The 15,681-nt window shown below is 36.2% G+C and overlaps 1 protein-coding gene across 25 annotated transcripts in view; it reads right to left on the reverse strand.

Moving 5' to 3' along the window:
- Positions 1–15,681, reverse strand: part of Camkii (Calcium/calmodulin-dependent protein kinase II) — a 114,544-nt gene that overhangs the window by 42,462 nt on the left and 56,401 nt on the right. For all 25 annotated transcript variants that reach the window (XM_064128696.1, XM_064128694.1, XM_064128693.1 and 22 more), the window contains 6 exons: positions 8,232–8,286; positions 7,030–7,168; positions 6,787–6,889; positions 5,489–5,667; positions 4,322–4,444; positions 4,140–4,223 (listed from right to left, as the gene is read on the reverse strand). In XM_064128696.1, the coding sequence (XP_063984766.1) occupies positions 4,140–4,223; positions 4,322–4,444; positions 5,489–5,667; positions 6,787–6,889; positions 7,030–7,168; positions 8,232–8,286 (683 nt within the window). The remainder of the gene's footprint in view (positions 1–4,139; positions 4,224–4,321; positions 4,445–5,488; positions 5,668–6,786; positions 6,890–7,029; positions 7,169–8,231; positions 8,287–15,681) is intronic.

Below are 15,681 nucleotides of genomic sequence, written 5' to 3' on the forward strand. Positions count from 1 at the left end.
CAGATAATCAAGGGTCAAGTAATTGTTATGTCGGCAACTCCCGATTGCCCAAATGTAGACGATGTAGACGTAGAAGAAATAAACAAGGGACATCTTGGGGTTCTGGGCAGTTTAAATGGACATGAGGTGTACACGTGTATTTAGTGGATAGAAAATGAATGCGTGAGAGAGAGAGAGAGAGAGAGAGAACTATAGGGCCAGGGTATGAAGATAGAGGTATGGAGGAATGTGGAGACACTCGCCCAGGAGTAGTTGAGGAGTCCAGCACGTGGAGTTCTTTGGTAACATAATAAACTCCTAGATTTGTCCGACAATAATCGTCTCCTTTTTACTTAATTCCTACATTTATATTCTAAGGGTACGATAATTATGCTGTATTACCCCACCATCAATTTATTGACAACAATTTTGTTCATTAATCTGGAGGTTCTGGGTTCGGCTCCCGCTTAGACATTTCTATGGTTTTCCTGGTAATTTCTTTTCGTCAGGAATTTGCTAATTCATAATTCTCAAGTGGGTGGAGGTAAAATGCATAATTACGTTATCAACTACCTCCGAAACGATAGGCGATTCCTGCATGCAATGCTCAATTCTTATACACGGCCTCATGCCATCGTTTCTCGTGCAATGACGACAGCACGCAGAAAATGGATTATAACAACAGCAGTAACCACATCCCGAATTAGAATTAAAAAATAACTTCGACATAAGCAACCACAAACTACTGCTAAAATATCCAAAAATACATTTGATACGTCTGAGGAATTAATAGACATCGATTGAGTAACGGGCCGGGTACGTCTTGATCGATCGACGATCCGAATCATACTGACGATAATCGCAATGACCATTAGCCATCACCAACAGGGCCGTATGTGTAACCCCAGTAACGTCGACTCGAACAGATAACAATGCGATAATTAAGGGCGTCATTGCATAAAACGAAGTCTCTCATTTTTTTTTCAAAAAAATATAAAAAATACCTCAACTTTTGAAAACCTTTTTTTTTTATTTGGACACTGAATGGAGAGTAATTTTCCCAAATAAAATTTTCCCAGTAAAAATTAGTGTATTGATGGGTAAATGTTTCATTAAGTCAACAAATTTGACTAACTAGTACGGGAATCACGGGAATGGTATGCAAGAATTTTTATGGAACGTACAGAGAGAAATTTTGGAATAATTTTAGACTTCCAGTGGGTGAACCATAGGACAAAAGGTACTTCTGTCGCACAAATTAAGTTTGAGAGCTTTAATTTGTTGTGAAAATGGCCGATCAGTGGATTAATTTTTATCGCAAAAATTAGACTTCAGGGCTCTAATTATTACGAAAAATTAACGCAAAATAAATAAAAAAATTAGAGCTCTCAAGTCTAATTTTTGCGACCAAACTTACCCAACTGATAGGCAATTATTTTCAACTGGTCTAGTAACTTTTATCAGACAGACGCCAATTTCCCTAGGGGAAATGGTAATTTTCCCTTCCGGGAAAATAATTCCTTTGAACCGCATATAACATTTCCTTTGATTTTTGCTTCTATTTTCAAGAATATATTTACTGACACACTATTCATTAGGATCAAATTTTTCTGGAAGAAAAAATTACCGGACGGTAAATTCTACCGAATTTTTCTCGTCGTGCAGTTAATTAATACTGCAATTCGTGAAACAGGCTTGATTATTTCGTGCAAACAGTCCTCGTTGTTCGCCGATAATTCATGGTAATGAGTGATTTATGTTCCTTCGTCTCACCAATACTAACCACACGCGACCTAATATTATTACGAACGAGGTCTTTGGTGTGATAACTTCGCCGGTAACTGCATATGTTACTCGAGGTGGACATTTGGTTCAGTAGTGAAGTGTTACAGCAGTAGAAATGAATTTATGTGGAGTTGTAAAATTTAACGAGTGGATATAAATGTAAATAATCCAAAAATTATGATTCATCTGTGACAATTATGTACACGAATTGTAACTTTCAAGAATCAAATATCTTCGTGTTTTTGACTATGTAATAGGCTGCGATGTTCGGCGTATCCTGACCTGTCCGACTCTATTTGTTTCAGTGAATTCAAATCGATTGATCCTAATGAATTGTTTGCGAGTAAATATATTCTTGAAAGAAGAAACCAAAATCAAATAAAGTGTTTTATGCATTTCCAATGTATTATTTTCCTGAATTTCCCAAATAAATTATTTTTCTGAATTTTCCTGCATTTGTCTAAATGTACCATTCGCACCCAAATTGCGAGCGAGTTTCCCACACGGCCAAAGATAATTAATAAAAATCGTACATCCTTTCTTCAATTCAGGGTTTTTTACCCCCTTTGAATAACAAAAACCATTCGAATTTAATTGTTCATGAAAACCTAAACAGAAAATTTTATAACGAAGTGGTAAAACGAGAGAAGTCCCTTTATCTATTAACTAGTTTTTGATGGATATCTCGGATTCTAGTGGAAATAGCAAAATTTTTATTGGAACCTTTTTTGTCGAGCAAATTAAGTACGACAACAAATGTCATAACAATATTTTCGCTATCTCCCTTAGATTCGGAGATATTGCTCAAAAACTCAACTCAAACATAATTTATCTAACTTATCTCGATTTGCCACTTTGCTACTGAACTGTAATTTTAATAGTTAATTGCTTTATATGTTTGGATTATATTGATTGTTATACTAAAAAAATTTCAATTTTATATTGGATAGATTAAATTTGCTGAGGTATTATCATCCGGCTTTTCTTGTCAGTAGAAGGTGATGAAGAGTTGGGGCTGATTGAAATTCACGAGGAATGTCCCCAACCCATCCCTCGCCTCCTCCACATCCATAAATTGTGTAACCGTGTTAAATTTTCGCATAACCATGCATAGTTGACTTGTAAACTGCAGTAGCATACGATGAAAACTTCGTGGATGACTTTAATGACTTTTCAAAGTGCTCTCATAGCTGAAATTAAACTCAGTTAACTCATCAATGCTGATCGCTCCTCTGCTACTATCGACCATCGGTTGTTGATTTATGTTTTTCACTGACAAAATCCACAACAAAAGTTCAGAAAATCGCAGGAGATCTGATCATCAACTTTTCGGGATGATACCGATGTAATTGCTAAACAAAAAAATTTTTTTTTGCAGAAATAATGTTATCTACTTTCTCCTATGAGCAAATGCATTGTAATGCTTCTCTATTATAGGAAAAGACACCTCGAGAAAATACTCGAATGGAAAAATCGATATTCAAAACAACCCGCATGAGATCGGGTAATTGTTGTTGATAATGATTCCTGATCATATCTACGGTCTAGATAATTATTATTGATCATCTGGGAAACTCTCTTCACATTGAAATTGTAGCACCTGCCCCTTATCGACAAGTGTCCATTCCCCCACGAATGTCAAACAAAATCAATCACCTAAGACCCAATAAGCCGACAAGTCCAGTTGTCACTCCACCGTTGACCCAGTTTCTCGATTATTTAGTGGGTACTCGATCCGCCATAATCAACATAAATTCGGAAGGTATCATGATGAAAATATACACTTATTCTGACCCCCATATGTCTATAAAAAATAATGGCCAGTGGTTGTTCCTAAATTTTTACGAAAACATCAATTGCTCGTCAAACTCATTGATTCCGTTCCACATATAGGGGCAATGCGTCATAATAAATACACTGACAGAATGACTTAGTTCTTCCAAACGAGATTTATGACACTACTAACGAATAATAGTGGAAAGTGCACAAATGAAAATTACATCAAAGAATTTCCAAAAAAAAAAGCTTTTGATTGACAAAGAAGCCAAATACTCTGGTTTTTCCAATAAATGAGGAAATTAAATTCTAGAGAATTTCTATTCCATCCAATCAAATCTACCACAGACAAGTTATAACTGATGATCATTATGGAATTACTTTCTTTTAAAATTTTCAACCCAATAATAATTGGGTTCAAATGAAATTTCTTTGGGGAAATTAACGTTTTCCATCAGTTGAGGCTCGAATACTTATTAATTATTCCAAAAATACAGCCTATATTGCTCCAAACTTGTAAAATACTATTGAATTTATAAATAGAAACTACTCTACACCCAATGAATCCAATGAAAAATACAATTAATGACTGTACTCACTTTTAATTTGCGCCTTGCGTTGAACTTCTTCAAGCAGTCGACAGTCTCTTGCCTGTGCACAACAGACGCCACACGCTCACGTTGCTGCAATAATAAAACACCAGAGCAATGATTTAATAAAGTTGACATTTTAAATTGTCTCGGTGTCATAAATGGTCGTAACAATTGAGGAAGATACTTACGCAGATCCATGGGTGCCTGAGTGCTTCACTGGCGGTTATGCGCCTGGTCGGGTTAACTGTTAACATCTGATTGATGAGGTTTCTAGCTTCTGGTGTAACAGTATCCCATTCAGGGCTTGGATACTGTAAAATAGTAAATTTGAACATGAAATTACTCCTTTGACAGAGGACATAGTTCTCCATACACTTTGCACGTCAAATTCCGTCACTAGTTCCAATTACTCTACAATTGTTTTACCGCGATTGTTCTGTAATTATTACAAGGATCAAGGAGTATTTAGAATAATTACTATGATTATATTTAAATGAACATTATAGAGAGATTATTGTGTGCCATAATCGATCAAAGGAGAGAAACTTGGACGAGAAAATTGCAGGAGGAAAAGACACAGTAAAATTAATGGATTATTTTTTTATGAAACTCAATGCTTTTCATTAGTCCTAATTAAATAATCTATTGATGATTCCGAATATATGGTCAAAGTGTAGACGTCGATCATTGACGCTGGAGATTCCGAACACGAACCGCGTGATTCGATCGAATGAAGATTATAATCTATTCCATATTTTTGACTATTAACATTCTTAAAATGAGGGAAGGAAACCTCAAAACAATTAAATTCTATTTTGATACGAAAGAACATAACATATATCTAATCCCATATTTCGTTAAGTACCTCTTGACGGTCTAAACTCACAACCAACTTTTAACAATAATTTACTAATAATTTAAAGGATTACCGATACCCGAATTATTCTTTCATTTCTGTCCCGATAATCGGAAGAAAAACGTCACCCAAACCCTTCGTTTCAGGGCATAAGTCCCCCGAGTGTCAAAAATCTCTTTCGCAAGATATTTGCACAGAAAGTTCGTACATTTTTCTCTAACGAGCGGGAGGAAAATGATCAGTTTGCGTCCTTGAGTGGAAAATCACGTCCTCGACCGTAAAGTCAAGCGAAAAATAAACTTTTCTCTTAGTGTTGAAAAATAACACGTTTATCTCGAACTAATAAACATAAATTTTCGTCCTTGATACACAAAATACTATTTTCCACCCTTGGTGCATAATGTACTATCAGATTCTTCTAATGTGCAAATGGTTGGGGCATCGCTTCCTTTGTTTGTCTTGCCGACATTGCTAGGATGCATTGAAATTTTAAACTTACGTCGTACGCTCCAGCTTTGATTTGACTGTATAACCGATGTTGATCCTCGTCCCAGAACGGTGGATAACCGACGAGAAGAATGTAGAGAATAACACCACACGCCCATATATCAACTGGCTTTCCGTACGGCTCCTTTTTGAGTACCTCGGGGCTTAGATACCCGGGCGTACCGGCAAAACCTGATGACAAAAAAATCGAATTGATAGACTGACCACTGAGCATAAGGTAATATGTTGTTTTAGGAGTATTTGGAGTAAAATAAATTAGTATATAACGAAGAAGGAGAGGAAAAAAAATTGAGTCTAAGGAAATATTTCACTTTAGGAGTGTTCTGAGCAAAATAAATTAATATATAACAAAGAAGAAGAAGAAGGAAACTTACGTCTAAAGAAATATTTTGCTTTAGGAATATTCTGAATAAAATAAATAAAAATATAATGATTTTTAAATTAAATAAATCGATCTCAGAAGTAATTAGGTGACACGCGGTTGAAGGTAATTTGTCCTCCAGCAGAGTTTCTGATAACTTTTCCCCGGAGAGAATGCTTAAAAACCGTTCTTTTCAACATCAGTTATATATCCAACAAGAACAGCATTCCTTCTGTAGATTTACAGTTCAAACTTCGGAAATGGGATTCGTGTCTTGACTTCACTTACATTCACGAAGCTGTTGCTTTTATTAATCAGAGGATTCGTTTTCAATTTCATTTAGAGGGGATCAGTGTATATCTTTGGGTTGGAATAAGTTGATCAGAAGTGATGACATCAAGCAAAGTAAGAATTGGCATGTTCTTTATACAAGTTATTGATGAGTGGTACTCTCGTAGAATTGTTGAAGAATTCTTCTCAAAACGAGTGGTCTTCAACACCCAAAAGTTATTTTTTTGGGATTTATTTTCCAGTTGTTCACGTTTTGTCTTGAAATCATTGCTTTTTATTTCTTACCACTGATTGAGTTTCCTCATTTCATTCAGAAAGAATCCATATATAATTCTTCTTGGATGGAACGAGTCAATCTCAGAAGTGATCAGATGAAATGAAGTAGAAGTTAGTTTATTCTCTAGACGAGTTTCTGACTTCTTTCCAACATGACTTATATTTTCACCTCGAGCATCATTCCTTCCCTGGATTCACATTTCCAACATCGGAAATTGAATTCTTTACTCGACTTCTTCCGCATTCATGAAGCCATAGCCTACCACTCCTCATCAATGGATTTCTATTTTATTTCGTTGAGAAGAAGTAACACATCTCCACGTCCATGAAAGGATGAGAATTTTTTCTATCGGATTACTCACCATACCATGCCTGTGCGTCACCCTGCAATTCAATAGCTAATCCAAAATCCGCCAGTTTCACAGCCGCACCCTTTGCTTTACTAGCGAGTAGAAGATTCTCAGGCTGACGTATTGCATTGCACATGGAAGGAAAGAGAAGACATGAGTTATCATCATGAGATTTGACAATTTTTTTTTTAGTTCCAGCGTTCGAGATTGCCAAGTAATAAATGACACTGGAGAGGAAAAAAAAAAAATACTCACTTTGAGATCTCTGTGCACAATTCCATTGTGATGGCAGTGATGGACGCTTTCCAGAATTTGTTGTATACAATGAGAGGCGTCTGCCTCACTGTAGAATTCTCGGGCGACAATATCTTCGAAGAGTTCGCCGCCAGTAACTCTGGAATTTTATGAACATTTTTTATTATAATCTTGAATCATAAAAGTTGATGTATTTAATTTAATTCTGATTATTTCCTCGATGTTACAAATGTTTTTCTTTGTTTTTCATCTGCTCCTGTCCACCTATTCCTGACGTTTGCGTTTGCTAAACGCTGATATGTATCTTTTAATTTTTAGAAAAAGTCTTTCTTTTCCCATCGAGTGGGATACTAGTGATATTTTCTGCAGTTTTTCTTCGGAGTGAAGTCATTGAAATCCAATTCTCAAACTTGAAGAAGATTGACATCTGAGAAATTATTCATCTTCAAGCAAAATGTTCAAGTGGCCAGTCAAAATATCAATCAAATTCACCTCAGAGAAAGGGTGACGTCAGAGCTCTGCATTTTCCAGTTGGCTGACTATGCAGTGCTATTTCTACTTCAGGTTTCAGAATGGAATCAATTGGTTCTTCGCAATGCAAATAATTTATGTTCAGTTATGCATTTATCCTACGTTTTTGAAGAAATTTATTTATTTCCTAAAAAACTTATTTACTTAGGTATTTTTTAATTTGATAGTTACTATATATTCTTTCGAACGATAGAAAGCTGTATCTCATCATGAAATCTCTGGGCTGTTTGTAAAGACAAGTTTCGTCTTCTGTTTTCATTCAAACCGACATGTTAAAGTCTCTAGAAAAAAAACGTTTCTAGTATTTCCTTAAATATTGGTTTTTGCTAGTGCACCACATCGCCCGAGTATTTCATTGAAAGAGTGATAGAGCAATAACTTGTGAATCAACCGAATAAATCTTTGATCCCTTGACTGTTTGATGTTTCACGTACCGCATCGTTGAGCATATTGACAGCATTGAATGAGCGAATGATGTTTATTTGTGAGGAGTCTCAATCATGCAGAAGGGGAAAAACCACGTAATTTCAATCCTTGTAAACAGAGAAGTCTCCTTTCAATCGCTATCATGCACTTCAGTGAATTTGAATTTCGAATGGAGAGTTCAGGTTTTCAATTTCTCTATCTTGCGGTGGGAATATTCAAATTTATCCATTGAAAAATTTACTTACAGATCGAAGACGAGGTAGTGGCAGTTTTCTTCTTGTATACTTTCGTGTAATCGCACTGTAACATAAAGAATAAAAAATATTTTAGAATTAATTTTTACTCTGTGAAGTGAAATAATTTTAATTTGAAAGATGCGAGTGAGTAAATTTAGAATTTTACATATATTACGCTTGAAATGGTGGAGTTGATTTTCAGTCTAATAATGGAATTTAAGAGTAGTTTCTCGTACTTCTTGGGTTTTGGAATGTCAAGGGACAGAAGTTTGAGAAATTCCACTGTACTGTAATTGCTCTGAACTTCAGCACTCGAGTTTCCAGTTGATTCCCAGATATGTCGCTCTTGATAGAGAATTTGATGAGGAAATTTTGTTTATATCAAAAAAAATTGTTGTTTCTTCACAACACGAGCAATAAAATGTTTTCACTATAATAAATATCTTGTTTCCATATTTCCATGATCATAAAATGACATTTACTGAATTTATTTCATTTATTGACATTTACTGTCTGAATTTGAAACTTTGGAATTAAAAATCTAGACTCTATGACGTCGCAATAAGATTTTTTTTACGATTCTGACTATGTTTGTCCAATTGTCCATTTAAATAGTCCAGACTCATTTAAACGTAGAAATAATTATGGGGCCTCTAATATAAAATAAATTCTCGACAATGTCAAAGAGTTCAATTTTTACAACATTTTACAAACAGGAGATTTATTGTTATTAATTCACTCACGAACAATTGGAGAAATCTTTGTCGTATGTTCGCATTCGAATGAATACGATGAAAGAAATATTTTTCAAGATTTTTTGGAACGTAATACGTTGATGTAGCATAAGATATTTAAACATCAAATTAAAGCGATCTAAAGATTTCATTCGGAAAGAAAATTAATGGCAGGAACTCGGGCCTTTTCTCAGAAGACATGAGTTATGGAGCACACCCTAAAGTTCATTGGCTTTCAAGACCAAATTTAAATAAAATGTAGACCAACGGTGATAATAGTTAATAAAAAAAATATTTACAACATAAATTAGATGGACCCCACGGGTTAATAAATAGGAAATTGAACCCCGCTGATGATGAAAAAGTTTCATTAATAGAAATGGGTGAAACACAACGAGAACCCCTACCCTCGCTGTCATAATCCCCCACCCTGTGATTTACATCACGCAAGAAAATTATTATACACTGACACGCAGGGAGAAAGAGGAAGTCCATCACTCTGGTAAATTACAAAAATAAATTGTTGACAATTTTTCCGAAAAATTTTCAATAAAAATCCTGAAATTATCTGATAGACAACACGAAATTTCGCGATATTTATTCGCCATCTGCGATTAATGATCTCGAAATTAAGTTGCATTAGAATAATTATTAAGAGACATGCTGCACAAAAATGCTACATTAGACTGATTATTAAGAAACATTTACGAGAATTGTTGAAAATGGATAAATTATGTAGAAGAAAGATAAAAAAACCTACGAGCGAGGGATTAAACAATTCCTCTGACATCACAAAACGAGAAACCCTCCATGAATTTCCCGTCTTACATGTGTATGTGTGCGTGTGGGATCATAATTAGCGATTCACGTGCACTGACATAATGATTAATTTATTCCAACCGGAATTCGTCAACAATTAACAAATTGTAGAGTTGAATATGTTCAAATGAATACTCTTTAATAGTTAATCAATGACAAAAGTCAAGTCCACCAAGATTTTAACAAATATAGAATCATTAACTATCAACAAATGAAAGTTTGATGGAACCAAATGACGACATTTTCATTCTCCCATTAAGTAACAATAAAATACCCCACGATTTTAATCAAAATTGGAAGACTGACTCGAGATGAAACATCAGGTCTCGACTCCATTAGTATTCAAAACCAATAATCCCTGAATCCTGAACAAGTGACCTTTCCCTTCGTCACCATATCACGCAACCTAAAATGTTATCCCCCACTGTCTTGGGTCAAGGTATTGTAAATTCAAATGAGACCGTCTGGATACAACTGCACTGAGAATTTCCCTCCCGGGGTCAAACCCTTTTCCCTCACCCCCAGGTGACTAGTCTTGAAAACAAGACGTGCATTAACGTTCATTGAATACAAATATTTCCATAGAGAGTAATATCAACTTTACCCGAGTAACACGACACGCTCATAACCCCGGAGTAATCTCTCACAAGATCCTCTCGAATGAAATGAATTTCATTATCCATCTTGGTAATAGGAAACGAGAAAATGAAATTTGATACCAAACTCCTGTCGTTCAAATTGATTCGGTGAATAATAAGATCACTGAGTTGATCAGAGAATTCAATTTGTTTTATCGTGGTTTCATTTCTGATGGAAGAAATCGAATGGAAAATCGCCAGTCGACAATATCAAATTCCATGAGAATTTCGCCTGAGACTAGTGGAGTCATCGATCATCCATGGGGAGAATTAATTCACCATTGATCAAGGAGCGATCAATGGTTGAGAGAGAATTTATGGTGCTACTGTGCTACGCACGATGATGTATGTGGTCAGTGGAGAAAAATTCTGATGAATATGAATGGTTCCGTCACATCGTACTTCGTCTTTTCTTCTATAATGAGGTGATTAGTCATGAATCATTTGGTCCGTCTCACATTCTACGATTTCCGGGATTTTTTTATTATGGATAGACGCAGTGTAGGTCGTTATAGCCCATATCCAGGTGATAAATGTCCACCCTGACGATGGAAACAAGGTACGTCCAAGATTGGAGATCGAGCCTGGGAGTCCCAGGGTGGGAGCAATACTGGTTCCCTCGTTGAGGCCTATATTGATCCAACTTGGATCGCATCTGCTCCTTCGAATCCAATCCCATCTTGAAGCAGTCTTGGTCTTCCAGGCTGGAGGGACCAGGATAGGATAAAGCTTCATTTCATCGTCGAATTTCGTTGTCAAGACTGATTGAATCCATCCAGTCCATATAATTATTAGCTTCATAAATAATGTACCTCAAAGTACCTGATTATATTCCACTAAAATACTTCAAGGGATTACTTCCTTACTAGCCAGCACATTTCAATACCCACAAGTTCCTGGATCTCCGGTCGGCAAAGGGACAAAGTCTGGAGCAATTTAATTTATTGCAATACAACCGCTGAACGGTATCTTCTATCAGTAAATTGGGATCGGTAAGGACAATGTTACGAATGTACTTTAATACTAGATTATTTTTCCTTCTGCTTTTTTTGAAGGGAAGGGAAGAAAATGTAAAGGCCGAAAGGGGGTCCATCTGATCATTAAATAAATAATAAATACTTCAAGGAATTATCAATGATAATTAATTACTGTAAAATCATCGGGTACTTTGATGGGTCGATCGAAGCTGCAAATTCCAGCCCTGGACACTCCCTGAATTTTCAAACTTCACCCAAGCTTGCTTCAACCTTGACAATCTAGGCTCGATCCACCTTGGTCAATCGTCAATCAACCTTGATGCAAACTTCATTCCATCTTCCATTCCCACCTGAATAATTGAACTGTCGCATTCAGAAATTGTACGACAGTTGATAAATGACTTTGTAATCAGCAATAAAAATACGAGAGCTACTCAAACACATGTCAGTCTGTCCTGTCTCAGGTCGTTTTCTCTTCCCCAGATCTGCCCTGACATTCACCAACTCCATCACAACCTGACCAGTGATTTTACCCAGAAACTAGGCCGGCAATGACGTAACCCATAATGACGCACGCAATCATCGTACAAGAGAAACCCATTCCCCCAGATAAATCATCACGAGATATATATTTTTGTATATTCTTCAATAACCCAGTAATTAGCCTCCACAACTGCATAAAATTTTGTAAAAAAAAATCTGTCTGTTTGTTGTCCTCTATAATTACGAAAGTCTCGACATCGGTGCCTGCCAACGCATTTCCTACACAAAAATAAAAAAGCCACAAAGACCGGAAAAAAAAAAATAAGCAGAGGGAAAATATTGTGGGATGCACTGGAGCATTTTTACCCTTTTCCGCCCTCATCCTCACCCTCACCCCCTTCTCCTGCCCCCCCACCTAGTGAAACGAGAATATAAAGCTCGAAAGGTAGCGTTGTGGAACGAGATTACTACCCACCGTGGAGAGTCACCGACGATTCCGACGATTCCGACGATGGCGTCCCGAGAGTAACGTCGGGCTCAGTCGGAGCGTCGTTATCGATCCACAAGGCCACACCTCGATGCGTTGAAACCGGTACCCAAAACACGCGACCCATAATCGATCGCTCTATCCGAAACCCCCCTCCATCCCACCTCAACCCCCTCATGACCACCCCCTCACCTCATCGTTTGTCTTTTCATTTTTCATTACTGCTTTCTCTATTTTCACTTTCGAGTACCCTTAGGAGAGAATACTTTCATTAAGTATCATTTGCACGATTCGAGGATGGAAAAAGTACATGAAAGCCATTGTGCCATGAGAAAAAAATTGCACTTGGTTCTTCAACCCCTGAAGTGGGTGGGAAAAAAGCACAAAGACGGAGATTTAAAATGCTTTGGGGAATTTTAGATATTTATACGGGTTGAAAAATATTTTGATAAATTTAGGAGCTAAGGGTGGAAGAGGATGAATTGAGTTAATAGTGAGTCCAGTTTTTGAGGAATAACTCAGGATCTAAGGGAGGTGGCGAAATTTTTGTAATGACATTTATTGTAGTATGGGGTTTGCTCGATAAAAAAGGTTATTATAAAAATTTTGATAGGGTTGGTGGATATGGAGATAATCGTCAAAAAGTAATCAATAGTGACATGTTAGTTATGTCATTTTTCCAATTCGTTACTAGATTATCAAATTTATTTTTGGGCGTGAAGACACTGTAGTAATTAGGGGAATTGTTGATGTAGTGAAATCTGACGTATGATAACATGACGTTTTGGGAAGAGGTGATCTCGATTTTTTTTTTAATTTTCACAGCAAGACGAGTAAAGCTGAAGCTCAAAACTGGAAAGTTCATTATGTTATTGACCTTAATCATTAGTTGTGTGGGTTTTATTTATTAAAAATACGGGATCCGTTGATTTTGTTTATATTCTACTGTTAAGTATTTGCTTTCTCCGTTCCTCGCAGCAAAAAAACAAACGTCATTTCGCCTCCAAAAGCTTCTTCTTTTCGTATTTTCCTCTGAAAAAGTATCATTACGCGGTTTTCGCAACGATGCGCATCAAAATGATGCATTCAATATTGATCTAAACATTTCACAGACAAAGTCAAAATGTTCTAAACAAATATAAACCATGAGCAATGGCAACAAACAGCTCTGATTGCCTGCGTGGTGCAGTAGAACGAAAAATTTGACATTTCTTTTTTCTCAATTTCTTCGCATTCACTCGTCCCTCGAAACGTTTGACTGTCTCGGACAATATAATAAGAATTTTCCTGCGCTATGTTTTCATTTCAGTTCAACGATTTCACAAGAATACGGTTTGACGAGTCGTAAAAAACAGCAATAAATCAAATATTTCGAGTAGCGATTGTCAACTTAAGGCGACAGTCTCCTTAAAAAGTTTACATACGTTAAAACGGCCCAAATTGGGACGCAATTTATTGACAGTAGACAATCTCACTTGATTGGTTACATTGGGCCGGAACGGCTTAAATAAAACTATATATTTTCCACTAGAGCTAGTGTTAATTATATAAATTTATGAATTTTCTGTAATTGTTCCTCTAAAACAAAACGCTAAATTGCATCAATTTTTTGTCAATTTTCAACAATTCAGCTTCTTCTCAACCAATTTTTACGTAAAAAACGATGGACTCGTTGATTAAAAAAAATTCGAACTCATGACACTTCATTTAAACAGGTGAAGAGTTACAGAATTTACAGATCCCAATTCCCACGAACAATTTGCCAACAAAATTTAAATAAAAATTGTCAAGTAAATATTATAGACAACAACAACCTTAATGCGCGTCCGAAGATTTATTAATAATTACTGTGCGCATGGTAGTACATTTTCAACAAATATCAAAGTCCAGATATTTCAATTCCCACGAACAATTCAACAACAAAACTGAACCAAAAATTGTCAAGTTAATATTTAATACGGATTGTATCGTAGATTTGTTGATCATTTATTATATTACTTTGCGCATTGTAGTGCATTTTCGATAAATATGAAAGTCCAGATAGTCCAACTCCCACGTGTACTGTACAACACATGCCTGGCCGATGGGCATACCGCAATAATCGATTCAAGGGAGCCAAGTGGTGAAGAAGGGTAAGGGAAATGGTTAAAGGGGTCAGAGTGTGGGAAAATTATGGATATGTAGGACCTCTGTGATATAGTTAGTGAAGCTCAAACCTTATCAGACGGCACCCATGTAACCACCCGTGCTTTTGATGCTTTCAAGCTGGTTGGTTAACTCGAAGCTGTTTCAGGTCCTCAATTGGTGTATTTAATTGGAAATTGTAGGGTGAGGAGGGGGTGAGGGGTGGGTTAATTCTGGGCAAGTCAGTGAAGTAAGCAAGGTGAATTATTAATTATTCTAGATGACTGGAGAAATGTTGAATGGAGGATAATTGCAAGCCAATGACGTAATTCAACTTATAAACCATAGCTATAAATAGGGTAAACTATTCATTGGATCGATTAGAAATGAAGAAGGTTGATGGATGTGAAATGAGGGGAATGAAATATTCGAGGAGACGTGTCAGGAGGAGAAATTTATTGGAACATTTGAGTGATAATAACGTGAGGAGAAAAATAGGTCAGGACTCCGTGACAAAGCTGTGTTAATTTCCTGGTTTTGTTGTAAATAATTTTTAAACAGTCCCCCAGGTGAAAAAATTAAAAATTGAATGATGGGGAGTAGCTTGTGTCGTAGAAAAATTACTCTGCCAAAGCTCTTCCGGAAATCAAGAAAAGAATCATCGAATGATTATTGTAAGGTCTCTCTGGCGAGCCCTTAAAGCTCCTCGGAATTTCTTCTTAAAATGTTTTGAATTTGGTTTTAGAAAATATTTTCGAAAAAGTTCTCTCTACTCTCCCTTTCTCCAAACAAACGACTTAAAAAATTTCTGTCCAGATAAGTTTATTTTAATGAACCCTTATTGATTTTTACTGTACCACAGCAATTTTTGATTAACTCATTATGATTGGTTAACGATGAGCGCCGAATATATCCGATCATTATCGGCGTTGGACTCCGCCATGACACCTGTTGCATCAGCCATTTATCCTCCATCTTCTCGTCGCCTATTAGACTTTGAATTTTTCCGAGGTCGATATAGAAGGTTTCCTAAGCCGATAAAGAAATTCCCAGCCCTAAAATTTCCACACACTAATTTTTATCTATTCTATTCTATCCTAATGTTTATTAAATAATATAAACGAATCTCTGTTTATGGAAAGAAAGAAACCATGATGGCGATGACTCTCGAAGTGTGAACACTAGTAAAATATAATT

Source organism: Diachasmimorpha longicaudata, chromosome 10 (genome assembly GCF_034640455.1).
Source record: "Diachasmimorpha longicaudata isolate KC_UGA_2023 chromosome 10, iyDiaLong2, whole genome shotgun sequence".
Taxonomy (NCBI): Eukaryota; Metazoa; Arthropoda; class Insecta; order Hymenoptera; family Braconidae; genus Diachasmimorpha; species Diachasmimorpha longicaudata.